Source organism: Haliaeetus leucocephalus, unplaced genomic scaffold (genome assembly GCF_000737465.1).
Source record: "Haliaeetus leucocephalus isolate CR32 unplaced genomic scaffold, Haliaeetus_leucocephalus-4.0 Scaffold384, whole genome shotgun sequence".
Taxonomy (NCBI): Eukaryota; Metazoa; Chordata; class Aves; order Accipitriformes; family Accipitridae; genus Haliaeetus; species Haliaeetus leucocephalus.
Window position 1 is genome coordinate 8903163 of NW_010972820.1, and position 20372 is coordinate 8923534.

Below are 20372 nucleotides of genomic sequence, written 5' to 3' on the forward strand. Positions count from 1 at the left end.
AATTACTACATTATCTCCATTTCTTGGCAACATTCCTAATGCTACTAATGTCTCTTCTCTCAGAAGAAATGGTTTTCTGTATTTTTCCCTCATTTCTCTCTACTAATAACTACTTCCTCACTGAAACCAGAAGTATTAGCATTTCTCTAAGAAATACAAGCCAAGAGGGAAAAACCACTGTCTGCCCAGTTCAAGGCAGGGTTTAAATCAAACTTTCCTGCTTAAGTGAGTTCCCTGATCACAGCCTGTGGGATGTTTAGAACTGCCTTTCCTTCACTTTGTATCCAGACAAATAGAAGTAAATTGGAAAATAACACTCTCTAACTTGAGAAATAGAATACCCTTCCAGGCGGTATAAGGTCTGATTTCTAGCCTCTATGTCAATAAGTAATATGGCATCACTGCATGCAAAATGAAGCATTAAGCACATCCTGACACATATATTACACAAGTAATCCACATCCTTCAGTTTGATGCTCCAAACTTTCCCATGACAAACTACTTACTGCAGAATAACTCTCGGAGGTTGAGGGCAGATTAAGCCTCAATGACAGAAGGAAGCATGCCAGCACTCCCTCCTCAGTACTGAACCTCTCATTCTCACTAGGTGGATGCAAAGGAAATGAGTCAAGGCTCTTTTCTAAAGGCTTACAGGTGAAAATTAATTCAAGGACAGCCGTCTAGTGCCTTTCGATGCAATCTGTCTTAGACATGGTAGCTAGCTAAGGGCATGGTTGAGTTTAATGCACATTAAATGTCAAGCGTGGATGCAAATGTGGCATATAATGAGGCCAACTGACCTCTTGATCCTTCAGTCGATTGCATCATTGTACAGTCTTCCCAATGCCAATGGCAATGTCCTGGCACTCCGCTGACCCTTGCTATTGTTCTGACCCACTTCTGGGGGAAGGAGATACAGCTTTAGACTTCCCATCAGGCAAAGGAGAGAAATACTCTTCTGTGGCCAGAGGGAGTATACATACCAAGAGGGAGTATACCTACCAAGGGGAATGAGACCACCAACACGTATTTTATAAACTAGACTCAATTGTCAGTATTTTTCTTACAAAGCCTCCAAACCAAAATATTTTCTTGTGCTCAAATTGAATATTTTCTTCACTAATGGAACAATATCTTCCAATTTTTATTTTGCAAAGAAAAAAGAAAAATCCTTGAAAAAACCTGTTTCATCCAAAACAACCTCTCAGCTTTCACCCTTGCCACGTTTTTCTGGTTGGCTGCCAAAACAAAAACTCTATTATCTGCACAATCTAAGTGCTTGGTCAGTTGCAACAACAAAAATGTTAAGAATAAAAAACATCCTTGAAAAACTGATGATCTGTATTTCCAGTGTCTAAGGTAAAACATGACAAGTTTGTCCCTATCTCTTTACCAGTTGTATTTCAGCAGCAGCCACTCTGACATGTTCGTGTTCATTACAGCTCAGTTCACAGGGAGACAGGCAAAGGAGTGGTTAAATGTAAAACAGCTACATTCATATCAATATGGAAAAAAAGGCAACATATAGACAACATTTTTCAGAAGTTTTAAGAGCTTACTATAAAAGTAGAGTTGCACTGCTTAGGTGCTGAGAAGGCAACTAAAACTTTACTCCTTTGGAAACCTTCATCTACTTTCGATCCTCCTTCTCTCTGTTTCCCCATAGGTCTATAATCATCATTCTGCTGTTTCTAAAGCTTCTTTCAGGTCCTCTTCTCTCGTTTTTGGCTTTGATCACAAGAGAGTCCTTTTCACACTGGGCTCGCTCTTAGTATCAATCACAATCCTTCTGTGTTGACATATTAATAAACAAGAACTGAGTCTGTTTTAGTAGTTCCCAGTGCCATACTAAGCAGACACAGAAATTTACTTATGTTATTATTTCAACAGATTACCTCCAGCTCTTGTTGTAGTAAATTTTTTATACCAGGCATGCCACAAATTGAGCTCCCTGTAGCTACCACAGAACTTCAGCACCAATTTTTCTCCTAGACAACCTATCAATTAAAAAAGAAGGTATAAAAGAAACTCTTCAAAATCCAGATAGCCATTTAATTTCACAGTCATGCACAATTTCTATTTTTAAATGCTACATATGAAAAAGAGAAAAACAGCATGAGGGTTTGACATTTCACTTACTAACATAATATATATTCCAGATACCAAATTCATCCTGCTACCCTTCCTTTTCTTTTTCTTTCTGCCTGTAGAAGACTATCTCAGCATCCCCCAAGCTTCTTTTATACTAACTTCTGTGCCACAGTCTTATAAAACGCTCCCATGTTTTCTTTGAATGTGACTGCTGGTTGATTATTGGGAGTCAAACAGATGGTCTAAATTTGTGGTGTCAGCACAGAGACTTGCTTTATTTCAACTCGGCACATGTGAATTTATTTTAGTTATACATTTATCTACACATTTCATTATTTATATTTATGTATTTTTACTTTATAAACCATATTGTTCAACACCGAGCACTATCTGGATACTAACAGCAACAGTCCTACAGCATGCTCTAATACTTTTAATAAACAGAGACTAACAGAAGGCTGTAGGTTTGCTGGTTAATATGAAATAGCAGAAAGGTCACAGATCTGTTATGCTGAAGCCTCCCGTTAGCTTCTCCTTACTCACTGCTATTTCCTTGGAATGTTCACACGTGCTTGACAGCAATTATCTCCCCGATGAAACCCACAGAGCCAGGCTTACTGTCAAATCCCACACCTTACTGCACATTGGTAACATACTTGTCTTTAAAAACAGTGCATCGACTATGTGCCAAAAAAAAAAAAAAAAAAAAAAAAAGGTAGTATAGAAATCTTGTCTGGCAACTGCAAATGGGGAAGCCTTTTCTGCTTTAAGGGCACAGAATTTGTGAACTTCTAAGGCATTTTTTTATAAGGCAGGCTTACTAAAGAAGAGGGTTTTTCACTGCTTTGTCCAAAACACAGAATCTGACTGGACTCTTATTTCTGCATGATGTGTGACTCCGATTACATCACTCCGCTCAGTGCGGGAACAGGCTGAGGCGGCATATGGAAAGAATCACGAGTACAGATCTCCTTGGCCAAAAACGCGCTTCTGGTGGGGAGTGCTCTAGAGGCCAGTCAGAGATAAAAATGCCAGAAAACTCATCTTTATCCTCTTTCTCTGCAAAATAAGATAATATGACTTAAATATAAGGACAAACTTTCTGTAAGATTCTAGGCAGCATCTAGATATCAAATCCCAGGAAAACCAAGTGAGTTATTTAACACCAGCTTTTAATTTTTACAGGCAAAACCATTAAAGTTCATCTATTTTTATTGAAATATTAATGCACTACACTTCCCTGCTCTTGCTAGTCTCCAAAACATTGTCCATTCCCATATTATTTTGGGTGATTGTTATAGTTAGCTATTAGCCATTGCCCCTTTGTTTATTTTAAAATGTAAACCTACTCCAGGATGTAGCAATTATGGATGCTCTGTTACGAGCAGCATGCTTATCAACATTGGTTGTTATGACAAACGGCTCAAGCTCCATCAGCCTACATGAACAGGAACTCAATTAAGGGGGTACTTTATTATGTGATATAAAATGACTATTGTAATAGATGAGAAAAGTGCTTAATTACAGCCCCTTCCATGCATGTATCAATTATCGGTAGACTTTCTCATAATTGTATCCTGAGATATTGAACCACACTTGGACTATTGAGGATCCTTGCTAATGTAAACATGAAATTTAAAATGTCAGTCTCCTTAATCTCCTGTCATTCTGGGACAAATAACCAGTGACATTTTAAACCATATTTATTTTACCCAACTACTGCACACACTACCAAAATACACTGTTTTCTGGTAAGGCTTGAATTTTATTTAATATCGCCACAAAAATTAGAGGAAACTCATCCAACTGGAATTTTTTTTTTAAATTCTAGAGCTATTTTAGAGTCAATGCCATGTCAGAAGTCAAAAGAAATCCAGATTATACTATTGAAAGAATCGAGCTGCCAACAAGGAATCTATATGACCGCCAGGTTTAACTTTCCAACACGCGTTGATGAATCTGACAGTGACAAAAAGATGCTTTTCAGGCAATTCACGTGGCAGTCTAGGCACCTACGTTATAGAGCAAGTCTAGGGAGAGAGAAGTTCTTTTGATTTACTTATCTTACTGATACCTTTCTGGACAAGCCCTCTTTACTGACAACATACGGACTTTTTGCAGATTAGTCTCCTAACATTCAAGGCTCCAAACTTGGGCATCGTCAAAACTGCTCCTTCTTTCCACCCTCGTGATCAGAACACGTGTGCCCTCAAATTATTTAATAAGGATAACATTCATAATATATCACCCAGAATGATATTTTCCCCAAAGTCTGAGGGAAACTAAACATCCCTAAATAGACTGGACAGCTTTTTTTTTTAAATTCCATTACTGTGACATTGCCAGAACCGTTCACGTACAGTCTTACACAGTGTTTTAGATGCCAAAACATCTAAATTCTTACTAGTAGTGCTCAGGCCACAACTTTCCGATTTGCCATGTTTGTTCTCCTCGTCTTACTCTAAGTGGAGAATTGTGTACATTAACATGTTTTCTGGTACTTTTTAGTTGAGTTTCTTAGAAAAAAACAGATTTATGCAATCTGCCTGTCTGCTCCTTCAGCTTCTGAACCTGCTGACCTATTTGAGCAAAGCCAGACAGAGTAGTACATGCCTCAGAGATCTTACATTACTACAGTTTCCTGAAAACCACTGTTGGACAAGAGAGAGGGATCTATATTACTGCCATCACTGATGGTACTATAGTGTGAATTCTATGTTGACAGTATTCAGTCATAAGTCTTCAGGGGAAATGCAAAAACGGAAACCAGATCCATGTTTCTGTCACAGCATTTGAAAAGCTGGCCAGTTGGTCGTTATACAAAGGGCAGCTTACCCCATCCCTGTTGCCTATGTTTCTGATTTCCTCCTCCTGTACTTCCCCTACTAAGTGCATTGCACCTGCTTCTTTTGCAAAGCAGAGAACCTTGACTAAACCTTGATGTTTGCTGAATGACGTATCTACATCAGAAGGGAAAGATGGGAAAAGCATGGCTTCTCTTTCATCGAGGTAATGCAAGATACTTGCTTGAGAAAAACAGTAGTTTGGGGGAGGTAAATATCATCAAAGTCAAGTGGAAATAGGATATCTGCTCAGTTCTGATGGGTATCTGGTCAGCTGGGACAAAGGAGAGCATTGTGGCAAGGGACAGAGGAACCACAATTAATCTAGGGCAGGAATTGCAGGACACAAGGAACTGAGATGAGGTTATTGAGACAGTGAGTGAGACATAGGAAACTGAGAAGGAAGACACAATTAAGTTCCACTACTCAAAATATTGCTTGCTCCTCTTTCTTATTCCATTAAAACAGATGGCCATGTAACTATGTGTTCACACTACCCAAATCAAGTTAAGAAAGAGTGTGAACAATGAAACTAGGGAGGAAGGTGTTGACTTTGGAGCAGTCCGTAGGTCCTGTTGGAGATAGTTACATGTCCTTGGATGTCCTCTCTTCTGTGACATGTAAGCAACTTAAGCCCAGTGTGTCCCTTCTCTCTCCTACCACTTCTTTTGTTCTAGTTCTGTATTTCTGTGGCATTCACCACTTTAATACTTGGTATAGGGGAACCCCAACACTGTAGTGACTTTTAAATCATGCTCACCAGGAGCAAATGGATCCCAAGTTATGCTAGCCCAAATCCAGCATAATTGCAATGACCGTCCACGGATGGATACCATTTATAGGACACTACTAGTTGGTCTCAATGCAAAGAAGGTAAGGAACAGTAGCAGTCTGAGCAATGAATACTGCTTGAACAGCTAATGGTTCTTCCTGTGCTGACTTGAAACCTGACTCAGACGTCTGCTGAGCTGCTTCCACCACGGAGCTGTAGGACAGCAGCTGCGGCAGAGGGAGCAGTGCCCCATCGCAGCTCCAGCTCGCTGCCCTGGCCAGAAGCCACTGTCCTGGCAAAGCCCGTGTCTCCGTCCTCCTCTCAGTGGCAGCAACCCTGGGCCACAGTCTGGAAGGTGTACTGAGCGGCAGCTGGTGCAGGGGGCAGGGGAAAGGGGTCTGCTAGTAGGTATGAAAAAGGAAGATGAGGAGAAGGAGAGAGACCTGGGGGTCCCAGTTGCTGGACTTGCTCGTACAGTGAGAACATCAACTTCTGTCCCCACAGAAAGAGTGAGGCACAGCGAGGACAGAGTAACTTGTGGATGACAACTCACATCCAGGTGAGGTTAATCCAGGAGGCGGTCATCAAAATGCCAGTTACTCAGGCAGTTCCAGCCAAGTAATCAGATGGACAACAATCTTTATCATGTCCTAGTATGTCTTAAGGGGAGGCCCAAGAACCGTACAGCCAAGAGGAGCTGTAAGTCTGAACTGAAGCTCAGACACATGTTAGAGCAGACTGCAGAAATTCAAGAGTGTCATTTTTACCTGTACCTAATTATACCTTTTTCTGAATTCTTCCTAAGGAAGAATTACCTAAAAGATATGTACAAGTCTGGAAAAAAAGAGAATAAAAAATAGCACTTCTAGCACTTCTTGACACAAATCAGATGGGAAACCCTGCCTTCTGATTGGGAGTGGGTTTGGATTTTTTTTTTTTTTTTTAACTTTACAGCAATTAGGATGGTAGACAAAGGGTCATGCTCCTTCTTTCAGCATTAATTTGCAACAGGGTAAGTCCAGTGAAGGTGAGAATCTGCATGTCACTGCTGGTCCAGATGAGGGTAAATGCATTCAGCAAGTTAGTCACTGTTACAGTGAATGTTAGAACAACTGAAATAATTTAAGCAATTTACTCATACACTCATTCCTCCAACTGCAAGCAGTTTATACAGTAAGAACAACTTAAAAAAAAAAAGACAAAAATCTACCAACTAGGCTGAGCTGCCATCCTCTCCATGTAATCCTTGGCCATGTTGATAGCCTCGATGTTTTCAGGGTAGAGCACACAGAACATCGCCAGGGCCCCAAGGTTGTTGCCGTAAATTTCATTCCACCGAGCGCTGAACTCCTTCGGGTCCCAGGGAGGAAGGTACTCCAGGGGATTCGACAGCATCGTTTGCACCGCCTCAATCAGACGAGCTGCAATGTGCTGGTGCGTGGTGGTGGCCTGGAGACGCAGAACCTCCACGTCCCCTTTGGAGAAGTAGAGCATGGGGTAGCTGTCATAGTTGGCGTTGACAAAAGGAACCATCGCGTCTGGGTCCTCCCTGGCGCCGCAGGCAAAGGCGAAGCAAACCGCGTGTATGAAAAACACACTTGGGGCTCCCCGTGTGTGAGTCCTCATTGTGGCATCAGATCTCCAAGTCTCACTGGCAGCCAAACCATCTTTGAAATATCCTATGGCAGATGGACGTGAAAGAGAGAGAGAAAATGAATCCGTGAGACACTAAAATGCAGGATGCTCTCTAGGAAATACGATTCCATCCAGACTTAAAGAACCCCACGTATCATCCAGGTGGCTTTCAAATCATTTCTATATGAATACTTGAGACAAAATACCTGCTGAGCAATTCATCCTAAAGAAAAAACTGTACGCTTTGAAGAGACACCCTCCCTCCCACGTCTTTCCCTCTAGTAGCTGATACGAGGCGAAGGAACACACTGCCAGCTCTTGTACTTGAGATTTCATATAATTGCAGTGGTGCCTAATATGAGGCAGTGCTGACTGTACTGGCAAGCGGAGAAGGGCGGGAGGGGAGGAGGATGGGGGAGAGCCGGGGAGCTTGTGCTGGCGGCAGCCAAGCCTGCGTGCTGCCTTGGCTGATATTAGCAGCTGGAGAGGGAAGGATGAAGAATGCTGGAGGTTTGCGCCGGGGTCATTTTATACTGCGCTTGAGGCCTCCGGTTCTGACACGTCCTCGTTTTCAAAGAAAAAAAAGAAAAAGAAAGAAAAAAGAGAGAGAGAAAACGGCAGAGCCTTAGAAAAACAGCTGAAATACCTTGCCTTTGGGGCATTTAGGGATTTTGCATTTATTATTATTATTATTAGGGGCTCTCCATTTTGCATGTGGAGATTTACTGCCAGCTACCAAGAAGGTGGAACATTGAATTAAAGTGCGTATTTTCCAATGTACATGACTTCTTAAAATGTGCTCAAATGGCAAATCTATGCAGAGGTTAAATGCAAGTATTTAAACATAGTAAGTTACTTCATAAAAATCACCAACTATCTATTCTCAGATAAAACATGGCCAGGATCCCCCTGAGGAAAGCCGGCAAATTCCTAGAATTCTTCTGAGGGGAAAGGTTACAGAAAGCAGACCCAAGAGAGACAGTTTTATGTAAATAATGAACAGTAGTTTTCAATTATTAAAAGAAATAGACAGAAGGAAAGAAAGCCTAAACACAAATATGAAATGTTTTTTTCCATGGAAAACCTGTTGCATAGGATTCAGTCATAAAACTTGTAAGAAGCCGAAGTACAAAGCAACCTTTTATTTCTCCCCACAGCTCCCTACCTATAGATGCCAAAATTTTCTAACAGAAACTTAGGCTGCTAAAACCTTATTTAGAGACCCACATCCTGATTCAACAATGTCATTAATATGTGCATAGACAATGAGACAACCTTGATAGGCTGGGTCCCTCCATGACTACTGGGTACACGGACCCTCTAGGTGCTTGTGTTCAGCTCCTAAAATTAATTTGGGAGCAAGCATCTTTGGCCAAGAAGTACATCTTTTCTTGTGCATTCCTGCCTAGGGTAAAAATAATACCGCACCCTGTAACTGCCTACATTTATATATTACAGTGCGTAACATAATTGCTTTAACAGAGCATAATGGAAGATGACATTTTCATAGTATTTTAATGCATTTTGCAAGTAAGTTTTGCCCTTTTTTGGATGTAAACCAATCATTACAGGACACATTACGCAGATCACAGGGTGGTTTATTTGGTAATACTTTTACTATACGTACAGAGTCTCTCACCACATACACACATACAAAGAAACATGCACCGTAGTTTATCCAAACATACTCAAGTCTACTCGTATTCTCATCTATAAATAAGGAAACCATACAACAGTAAATTTTGAAAGGAAGGAGGTAAAAACCAGCCAAACCAGTACATTATGTTTGAAACATGATGTCATTTTTTTTAACTGTTGAAAAGAACTGCTTTTTCATATTTGAAAAAAACCACCATAGGTTTTTTTAAAGCCTCTATGATCCTTTAGAACTGGGGGCAGAGGAAAGAACCTAAAAAAAAAATCTGAAAAAAAGCAAAACACACCTGTATCTTATTCTGTGATGATCATACATTGGAAGAAGTTTCCTGGCTTACGCAATCAGAAAAAAATCCCAGCTAGCAGTGAGGACTTCATGCATTCTTTTCCTTGGTTTGATTTCTGTAAGTGCTTCTGCACATCAATAAGAATTAAGCACATACATATATTTAGGGATGGTTTTAAGAGTTCCCTAAATTAGGGTCTTTCTGACCAGAGATTAGGAAACATACAGTAAGTTTTCCCGGAACTCCTTCTTTGTAAATCTGGACACACATTTCCCAGCATTTCACCATCATCAACCACCTCCAGCGTTGTCTAAAATTCATAGCCCATATTTTAAGAATTCAATAACCCTCCTCATTTTCTCCCCTCATGCATGTGTGCATTTAATAGAGAAGGTAAACCCTTTGGTTTTTTACCTTGCACATGAGAAGCAACCACCATACCACATTGTTCAGACTAACAGTGTAACTGGAAAACCGATCATAGTTTTTTTCATGGGTATATTCATAGGCAGCATATTCAGAGTCAAGATCTGGAAGAAAGTCAATAGGCAGTGACAAAAGCAGGACTACAAAGTCATTTATTCTTGGTTAAATCACACCAAGACCCTTCCTGTGATATGAAGACAATAACCCATGGCAGCCATGATTCAGTGGGGCCGGTGAGCCCTGCCCAGTAACTTTGCGGGGCTCAGCCTGGTGTGACTGGTGGATGGGAGGAGGCAGCTAGAAAGCAGTCCACCTTCCTTTCCACGTAAACCTCTGTGGATGCACCAGCCACAACCACGTGGAGACCATCGCCCATGGAGACCCCAGGATGGCACGGCTGTGGCTCAAACTGCGCTACAGAGAGCGAGGAGAGAGGCAGACGTTCCACGTTTTCTCATCTGTGATGTCCTCAAAAGCAGGGCCAGCAAAAGTAATAACGAAAACAATCGCAAAGCTCCAAACAGAATAAACCTGTGGATTTGCAATAAAAACTATCACCCAGGTAGTGAGGATATACAAACTGGCTGGTGCTGGATACGGCCATGACGAACCGCCCCTGCAGGGATTTCAAACCGCCTTCAGCCACGCACACCACCAAGCACTTCATTGCCGAGGACCAGACCTGGGCACACACTTCATTGCCTTGCTGACTCGTCCCGGTAACTCTGCAGGGCTAGTGGGTGTGATCGCCATTCCTCATCACAGTAGCTGTTTAGAAACTACACTGATTGGTAAGATATATATGAAACCACTTCAAAAATTATCAGGTGGTTGCAAAAGAACCAAAGCACCTTCTGAAGGAGAATGTGACCAAACCCAGTAACATTTAGGGACTATTTAGAATTCATTACAATGGTATAAATGTACCTGGGGTGGGGGGGACAGGGACGGGACCACCAAGCCAAAAACGCTGAAGCAGAACGCATATTCAACTGTGTTGAACTCTATACTTTGAGGTTTCCTTAGTTAACTTACATGCACACTGAAAGCTAAAGAAACACATAGCACTGCTCAAAGCCACACATATGAACCTTGATTATCTGCATAGCTTAGGTGAAGCCAGACATGCACAGATAGCTGGCCGCATAAGATCCAATTTACCAGTTGTGAGTGGACCTGCTACAAGTTTGTCTGATACACAGGGCTCAAAAGAATAGGAGTTTGGGCCTTCTGATAGCTTAAATTGCACTCACAATACCATTTTTTTTTTAAAGTTAAAAGAATTTCTTACTCTCGTATTACACTACATCATTACCAGCCACATCTTCCAAGAAAAACTTTACCAAGCAACTCAACCTTTTCTGAAAATGAGGGGGTTTTATTCAGTTTGGAAACCATGACCTGATAAAGTATTAAAAATTAAAAGGAGAGTGAAGGATGCTTGCCCATGGAAGAAAATGCTAATATACAAAGTGCTTTGAAAAGGTTGTCGCTTAGTCCTAGACCGAAAGAGCATTTGCCATGATTTCCACTCCATTGCCAGCAGAAACAAACAGTAAAGAACATCAATTATTCTAGAAAAAACAGACTAAATCTTAACTATTTCAGTTCTCCCCATCTGTATCAATGAGTAGATGTTCAACTGCAGCAAAAAAAAAGATTGTAAAGCTCATGCCAGTAACTGAACATCGGTTTATACAAATAAGTTCGCCAAATAAACTTGGCTTGATATACTATTTAAAGGAAAAGAGAGGCCCTGTTTACTCCTGCCACTTGTGCCCAGAAGGGCCGCTCCGGCAGAGAGAGCCGAGGAGTGGGAGAGGGCCAGCGGAGGGGGGGCGAGGGAAGGACAGCGCTGTTAGCACCATCAGCTGGCACAGCTGTCCTTGATGCAATCTGATCTTCTTGTGGATCATTACAGAAGTAAAAACATGTCAAGAATCGTGGCTTTCTGCAGTATCAGTTCTGAAGGGCCACTGTGCTTTGCGGATGCTTTTTGCTGGGACAACACTTGCGTCGCTTCTTAAAAAGCAGAAATTGCAGGGGTGTCCGCTAGCGTCTCCAACACCACGACTTGCCTCCGACACGGGTACCTCAACATTTACAGGAACAGAAAGGTGGGATTTCTGGTGCCTAAAACTTCCACGAACTGGAAGCATTGCAACACCACAGATTACTCAGGTTTCTGAATGAAGGAGCTCCCCAGAGCCCAGGGCTGAGACATGAACAAGTCAGACCTGCCCGCTCGGTCACACGTGGGCCCTCAGCCACCTCTCTGTGGGACCCACGGAGGTCGTGGGCCCTCGTCCACGTCACTGCATGACCCACCGTAAGTCATGGGCCTTCCTCTACCTCACCGTGTACCCTGGGGAAGGCTAACGCTCAACCAGGAACAGGAGTCTCCAGCCAGGAGAAGGTGGATGGAGTTACACCCTCGCTGAGAGCTGGGTTTCCCACTCCTGTGCTGTCTTCTCCTTCTAGATTGCTCAGGAGATGCTGCAGGCAAACTCCTGGCGTCTCTGCTACAGATATGCTGGCTTTCATCTGACCCCCCCTGCAAAGTGCCTACATGCCTCCAGAGAAGGTCAGAGTAGCCCTGACACTCAGCTCGAGTAGCCAACCTCTATGCCTGTAAGAAAAAACAAATATTTTAACTAGTTTAAAACTCAAAATTACCATTTAATGACCTAGCTCCGCAGATTTTACAAATTTCGTCTTCTTTTGGGCAGCTCCTATTTTCCACAAAGGCTACAGTTCTCATTATTGCTGCCCGAATTACCCCCACGAGTGTTTGGGTAAGAATTGTGTTCAAATATTTAATGGAAAATCTGTTCCACCATACTGACAAAAGCAAATCTTCAGGTTCAGCCTGCAAACTTTTACCTTAGACAATGACCTCTGGATCAGCAAGGACTTAACTTTCATAATTTTTTTGCATCACTTCTTGATAAAATACTGAAAGTGAAAGCAAACTTCTTCCACTCAATTTTTTTGTGGTGCTTGTAATCGTAATGCTCAATTTTGTGTTGAACAACAGCGTCATTATACTTTTGTCACAACTTAAGTTACGTGATAAGATCACCTTGTTAAGCCATTCAAAAGCACTAGTACTAAATTGACAGCAAGTAATTTTAGCACCCAATGCTAAAACAGGTAAGAGTCATAGATATTTTAGAAAGAAATGGTCAAACACCAGCAACAGCTGCTGCCATACCAGTATCATGAAACCAATACGTAACTTTGCAAGGAGATGTGTGTGGCATGTTGTCCCATTAAATGGAGATGGTTGTGCATCTTTTTGTACTGATGCTGACAGCAGCTAAAATATAACTGCTTGCCACGAGGAGTGCTAGGTTAGATCACAGTGGAGAAAAGAAAACTTCTGTAGGAACTCTTTTTTTGGCACTTTGTCCAAATAGCTCAAGTAATTAGTAGATCTTTTTGCACACATTGCAATTGACTTTGTTGCTGATAAGAGAAACAGCATCTATAAAACTGAATTAATCAGTTGGAAATAGTAGTGGTTTAAAATCACAACACTTACATCAATTGGAGAGCTATTTTGTCCAACAATGTCAGTTTTACCACTGATCTAAATATTTTGCAAACATATTTAAAAATAGGAGAGCAATTAAGTCCTCTAACTGAATCCAGTAACATTTAAGTACTAAAAAATGCAGGGTAAGTCCACAAAACAGAGAGGTGAAAGGGTCAACAGAGACTAATTCCCATATATATTGCCATTTGGTTCCTACCGACTCACAGAAACATATTTGATAGAGCAAAATTAGGCGGCAGACGGAGTGGGACCAGGAAAACTATAAACTTATCTTTGTACTGTAACAATCACAATAAATCTACTGACCAAGGTCTGAAGCTGTATAGTTCCCACATCAGCAAGTAGTACTGCTGAGTCCCTCTCAAAGCTGTGGGCTGGACACCCGTGCAGGAAACTCCCATGTCCCAGCTAAGAGCAGTCGGGAGTTCTTCCTCCATCCCCCTTTTGGTCAGTAAGACAAAACCAGTGACCATCTGTCTCTCCAATAAAAATGCTGGAAAGGTGTAAAATCACTGCTTACAACTTGAAAAATACCTATCACGACCTTAACCACCAGAGGACATTACTTCATTTCTTCCTCTGATTTTTTCACTATGAGAAATATGCTATGTCACAATTGTATAATGTCAAAGGTATTTAAAAGCTTAAATACTGAAATCCCAAATAAAATTCAGAATCAAATTTACAATAAATAAAGTATAGCTCATGTACCCAGGTGTTAGTATTGCACTTGTTCTGAAGTGATCTGAAATACCTTGAAAGAAGTTTTGTATCAACTTAAATGCCTGAATTATAGCTGTGCTATGAAAATCATAAAGGCAACCAGAAACAACCAGTTCCTATAGGAATTATCAGTATATGACATCATGTCAGCAGTCAAGATTTAAACTTGTATCTGTCCTTTGATCTACGCACAAAATGCAATGGATATATTTAGAGCAGTACACAGCCGTGGGAGACCATCATTCTGGGAGAACAGAGGGTTGCTCTCATTCTCCACCATGCTACAGATACAACAGCAACTGGAAAGTACTTTTATAAGTTTACAGTAGGATGTGTAAGGTATCTGCGATGGAAGTTTCACCTGTTTATTCCTTTCATTTAAAAGCTTATTTGTCTATTTTACCACTGTGTATATAAATTAACAGGACACACATGTGTGCACACTGAACGCATAACCTTCTCTGCCTCAAGCAAAAACAAGATTTAAATTGTCTGCATGCCCAAACCATAATCTGGGAATTTGGAATTTTCTTCTATTTTACAATTTATCCTACTGTATATGCTTTGTCAGTAATTTTTTGGTTGCTCTAGCACTACTATTCCTAACCTTTACTGGGATCTCTTATTCCATACTTCACTGTATAGAAAGAGTAAGAAAGTCATTTTGATATCCAGAATCCTGAAGGCGATCATTCCCAACCAGTACAGACAAGCCTGTTAAGGCATCCACGTTCAGTGAACGAAAGCTTAGTCACTTTTACCATCAAAGGCATAAAACTATAAGCTACCACAGAAAGATTTCCTTTTGAGCACAAGCATTTTATCCTGAGCTAAAGTACTTTTAAAAGGCCATTTCCATAATTAAAAATATAGTTATTTTTTGCAGAACTCTTTTCACAGACGCTAACACTGATGGAAGACAGTTTGAGAATTTTCATACCGGCCAAAAGGATATATTAACTACGTTTGTCCGCCCCATTAATGTCCCAGAAGTCAATCAAACCACTCATCCATCTATTATATTGTTACAGCACGCAGGGCACTTTCGGGGCCTGGGACTCTGAGGGTAACAGACACGGCAGAAACGCATTTTGGGTGGTGAAAACGGTATTCATTTGGCAGCTGCAGAGTAGCAGCGCATCCTCCCGGCCCACGCAGGTAGACCCACGGAGGGGTTCTGTAAGGCTGCGCACCCGTCGGTGGGGGTGTCAGAAACCGCGCTCGGGGCTCCCTCCGACAGCAGCCTGCGGCTGCGCCTCCGGGGAGCGGAGGAGGAGATCGCCCGAGGCAGCCACGAGCGTGGTCTCTGCGTGGATCGAGCGGTCCGACCACGGTGCGCAGGAAGAGCTAGAAGACCTTCGGAGGGCAACTGCGACGCCCAGGAGGCGCAAATGAAGGACAGAAAAGAACAATCACGCGTGCAAAAGAGGAAAGCCAATTTTACTGCTGTCAAAACCGAATTCCTCCGTGTGCCTAATCCAGCCCACTCAGACTGCCGCACGCCATGCAGCTTCCCTCACTTTTTAGGAGGCCGATTACAGCACCAGAAACTTCTGATACTGAGACTAGTGTTTCCATTTCTGGCTTTAATTTCTATCCTCTTTTCCAACTAGTACTTCTCTGTTAGCCTTGACCTTTACTCTTCCAAATACTTTGCATGTTTTAAGTCCCCTGGCTACTTGTTCTCCTCTACTACATATAATTAACAGTTTTCATCCTTCCTGCCTTTTGTTTTAATTGTCCTTCATTCAGTTGCCTCCGAGATGTTGGAAATGAATGAAGGGTTTCTGCTGGAGTTTTACAAAACCAGTCCTCACTCCATGTATATCTGTATCTACCTACAGACTTTTGTAGCTGAAGATACCAAATAAATATTTTTATTTGTAAAGCATTTCCACAGTACGTCATATTAATAGACAGGAATTCTAAAATACATCACATCCTTCAGTTGCTATGGGATCAAAACCCATTTTAACTATGTTTCCATATCCTGTTTATGACTCGGCCTTGCATACAGAACTATATTAAGATTTTATTTATGAGAAAGCATTGTGACAGCGTATAGAAGCACCAGCAAAGTGTGTCCAAAGGCACCTATGCTAGTCAATTTACGAACGTAAAAAGACTGCAATCTAAGCAATTGAAATCAACACTTGCCTTTATATAATCTACATATGATCTTATGATGTGTGTATGCAGACTCCAAATGTGTATTCACATAGAAGAACTACTCTTTAGTTTGCTATGGGATAGCAGCCTCTGTGTTTGTAGACCTAAACTGCACCACCCTACCTGGTGGTTACATCTCTCTGCAGATCAATATGCTGTTTATTATTATTGGTACAATTCTGTTGTTAGCTCTGCTGCTTTCATCTGTTATTTCATTGTCTATGGTTTCTCTCTATATATCTAGATATAGCATATAGTACCTCTCTCTTTCCCCATAGATAGATGTACCCAGATGCAGCTGATTTTTTCAAGGTACAAACTTGGAGAGACAATAAAATGTATTGTCCTGTAGTTCCTGCAGTGTTATTACTGTCCTCACTGCTGCCCAGAATACCTTTGAGAAAAGCAGGATACCCTTAATAAAAAGTGACAGTTACATTTTCGGGGACAGAAGCCTCAACTGCAGATGGAGTTAAAAGGCTACATTACTCCTGCACAATTTAGCTACTCACAGTTGGCATGAGCAATCTGTGTGAGTAGGTGTCAACACAACCATTAAATTACAGGTTAATTTTGAAATTTAGAATCGTGTAATCTCATTTCTGACTTAAGTTGTGCAGGCATGGCTCTCGCAGCAGAGCTGAAACCTGACAGGTCATTTTGGCAAGAGGTGTGATGCACCATGGTTGCATGGGTATGATTAAAAGGCTTTGAAATGATGTGATATCCAAAGAAATACTTTCAAACAACTTTTGAAAATACTTTAACAACTCTAGGCAGCCATATGATTAGAAGACTTAAGAGGGCATACCAGGTTTATATAAAATATTCAGTATTTTTAATATTTCTGATTAAAAAACCCCAAACCAAACAAAATAAGAACATAGACCAGGACAACTGTGGTGAAAGAACTCTTATGTTAAAATTACATTTATCTGGTACTGAGATGCGATACCTGCCCGAGTCAAGTGAGCAGGGTCCCTACAATCCAGCGCCTGCTCTGAACAACGCTATTGCCGATTCCTACCGTATACTCTGTGAGTCCAAGCAAGGGGAAAAACAGAAAGACAGACCAAACAAAGGTAATTTCAGACCGTGTACATAATGGCCGCATTGTGCCCGGGCTTTCACACCTGACCATGTCCCAAGAGCGGATGAAAGCTGATGTCACCGGCTGATGGGAGAAACCATTTCCAGCGCTCTGTCCTTCACGTGATTCCCAACACATCCAGACCCTTTCGGTCAGCTCTCTGCTACCAACACTTCACTTCTCCTAAACTTCTACTGACGAAGCATTCATGAGAAAGGTCCCAGGTGACATCAGCTAAATTTCCTTTTTCCTAGCAGGCTTTAATCCCCTCCTCTGCTCCATTCCCATCCTGAGCAGGTAACCGAGTCCAGCCAAAGTGCAGCACACAAGCATTTGGGGTTTTTGCTAATGCAGCTCTGTCTCACCTCATCATATCCCAGCTGGGCTTAGCTGGGCTAACAGACATCGGTACAAAGCTCACCCATCTAAACAGAAGAGTAGCTCAAAGGAAAATCTTTCTGCCAAATAGTGAGTCTATTTATAAATACGTGGCTACAGTCCTGGACACAAACTGGCACCATGGTTTAACAGCTTTAGGGGACTACACTACTGTAACTATGTTCTTTTATCTACCCCAGCTGAATGGAGAGAGCAAAGAAGGTGTAAGCAGCCAGGACAAACTTGCTGCTGAGATACCATATTTACCAATTAAATAGAACTTGCTGAGCAAAAGTCATATTCTCTTTCACTCACCAGACACTTGGATTACCAAGTCTAAACCAGGAAACAATGGTTACGGAAAGTTGTTTGTTTCTCTATTTTTTTAATCCCTTCAGAAAAAAACCCCACCAAAACTAACAGGGAAGACGGGCTTTACTTCTTGCAAAATGTCCAGGAACAACAGCAGTAGTAACTAAATTTCTTTCTGCTCATTGCTAGAGTATGTTGTGGGTGCCAGATGTGCAAGTTTCCACACACAAGCCTAAGAATGTGACTCAGTTTTAGCTAAATGCAATCACTTCTGAGAGAAGGGACACTTTGGTTTTTACAGACTCATTTACAGCCTCATTTAACCCTAGTTCTCACTGCTCAGACTGCTGGGTACTGATGGATGTGACCATTTCTCCACCAGCATATGAACTCACTATGTTCATTCACAAGCCAACAGCTGCCTGGTGATGGGAATTACTTTCTATCACCACTGATCTAGGCTTTATTTGAATTCAGTTTTGAAAAGGCTTATGTGCTTGCTGTCATTGTACCCGAGGAAAAGAAATGGTACACACAGACCTCGTGAGCACAGTGTTTCTAAAGGCTCATGCCTTTAGAAAGTACCAAAACTGAGATAGCACTCTAAAACTAGCTTCCAGCTACTCCTTTTTACTTATAACTGTTTGCAACGTATGAAAATCACATCTAACATTTAACCAGGTAATTAAATACATTTTCCTCTCCATTGTGGTACGGACATTTACTAAATATCTAGTTACAATAACTAATACACACTGTAAAAAAACCAACCTCGCTTAGGCAACCAGAATCTATCAACTTTTACCATAGGCAAGCAATTTGTTCAGGTCATGTATTTCTTCCTTTGCAACCCATGTCCTCTATGACCGAAGAACAGGTTTTAGAAGAGATTGTATATGAACACGCAGTGGAAAACCAGCACCAAGTGTCTTCTGAGGTCAGTCTCCACAGTAGAGGTTACGGATATGTTCATAAACTATTCTCATCTCTTGCTCTTGTATTAAGTAACACCACTCAGTTTTTTTTCATGCCAATTCAAAATTATGCAAAGTACCACAATGCTTCAAACAAAACAACAAAAGGAAGCTCTCATTTTGAATAACAAGAAAAGAAAATGACATTTTTTTAAAGTACCAGTAGTTCTGTCCCAGTAAAATACACTGTTATTAGTGTATTTTGGTTTCATGCCCTAGTGAAGTTTACAGATAGTGAAGAAAATCCCAGTGTAGAACTGCTGCTTTATTGACTTCCACTAAAAACTGAGCTAATTTAGGTCACTGAAGAAACACATATAAGCAATGACACATAGTAAAAGAACTCATGGTTGAAATAATATTTAGCACTTCTGTAGAAAAATGCACCCAAGGATCTCCAAGTAGTTATGAAACAAATTAATTAATTAAACTTCTCAACACCCCTGTGGAGCAAGCAGGCACATTTATCTGTTTTATGAGGAAGGAAGCAGAGCCATGGAGAGGTGGAGTGACTTGCCCGAGGCTACCCAGCAAGAGTCTTTCAGAGTAATAAACAGCATCTGAATTATTGATTCCCACTGCTGCCCTTCAGCTGAATTGTTCCTTTTTTGAAATACTGCAATGAGTTATAATAATTGTTGGCATGATAAACATAATGTGGCAATATTTAGCCGAGATTTTCTTTGTCTTTGTTTAGACTACATTAAAACTTTAGTGTTATTTAAATTGCAATTGGTCTTCTTAGGGTGACCAAAAATCTCCAACTAGTTGAGCAATACTTCCTGTATTTCATTCACAATTGTATCTATTTCTTATATTGCCATCGCTTACATCCAAAAAGGAAGCCAGTCCAGCTTGAAGACGCAGGAAAATATCGCAGCCTTTACATTGTTTCGAGAGGGAATGACAGAAGAGCAGAGAGAATGGCTACTTCCATTCACACCAAACCGAATTTTGAGAGCGGGCAGCAAGCGATGATGCATCGCTTTCATGCGACGCCAGCTAAAGGAATCGCCACTTGGCATCCTGGGGCTGAGGAGACCCCAGCTTCCCGAGCGAACAGCTGCGGTCCCAGGTCACTTTTCCAACAACAAAAAAAATTAAAAAAAAAAAAGGAAAAGCGGCAGGAAGTTGCATGGGGCAAACCGCTCTTTTCCTGCCTCTCGGCTTCCCTGGGTGCCAGAGGAGGATGCTGCCGCTTACCTTTCACGCGTGCGTGTTTTGGGGGGGCTCGACTCGTCAGCGAAGGGCTCGGCGGCTCCTGCGGTAACGGTGCTGCGGGGGAGCGGAAAGCCGTTACCCACGGCGCCCCGAGGGAAAGCTTTCAGCCGAAAAAGCCGCGTCTCCCGCCACGCACCTCCCTCCCACGGACACGCGGGACCCCCCCCTCACCTCCGGAAGGCTGCGGCTGTCCAAGCGGGGCTGCCCCGACCCGCCGGGGACAAGCTCGGAGGGGC

At 41.7% G+C, this 20372-nt stretch overlaps 1 protein-coding gene across 1 annotated transcript in view; it reads right to left on the bottom strand.

Moving 5' to 3' along the window:
* The window catches only part of DSE (dermatan sulfate epimerase), a 34575-nt gene extending 14382 nt beyond the window's left edge, over positions 1–20193 (bottom strand). Inside the window, exons 1-2 of the mRNA XM_010573433.1 lie at positions 20119–20193; positions 6917–7385 (exon numbers count right to left, since the gene is read on the bottom strand). Of these exons, the coding sequence (XP_010571735.1) occupies positions 6917–7332 (416 nt within the window). The 5' untranslated portion in view covers positions 7333–7385; positions 20119–20193. The remainder of the gene's footprint in view (positions 1–6916; positions 7386–20118) is intronic.
* Positions 20194–20372: the final 179 nt, after the last annotated feature.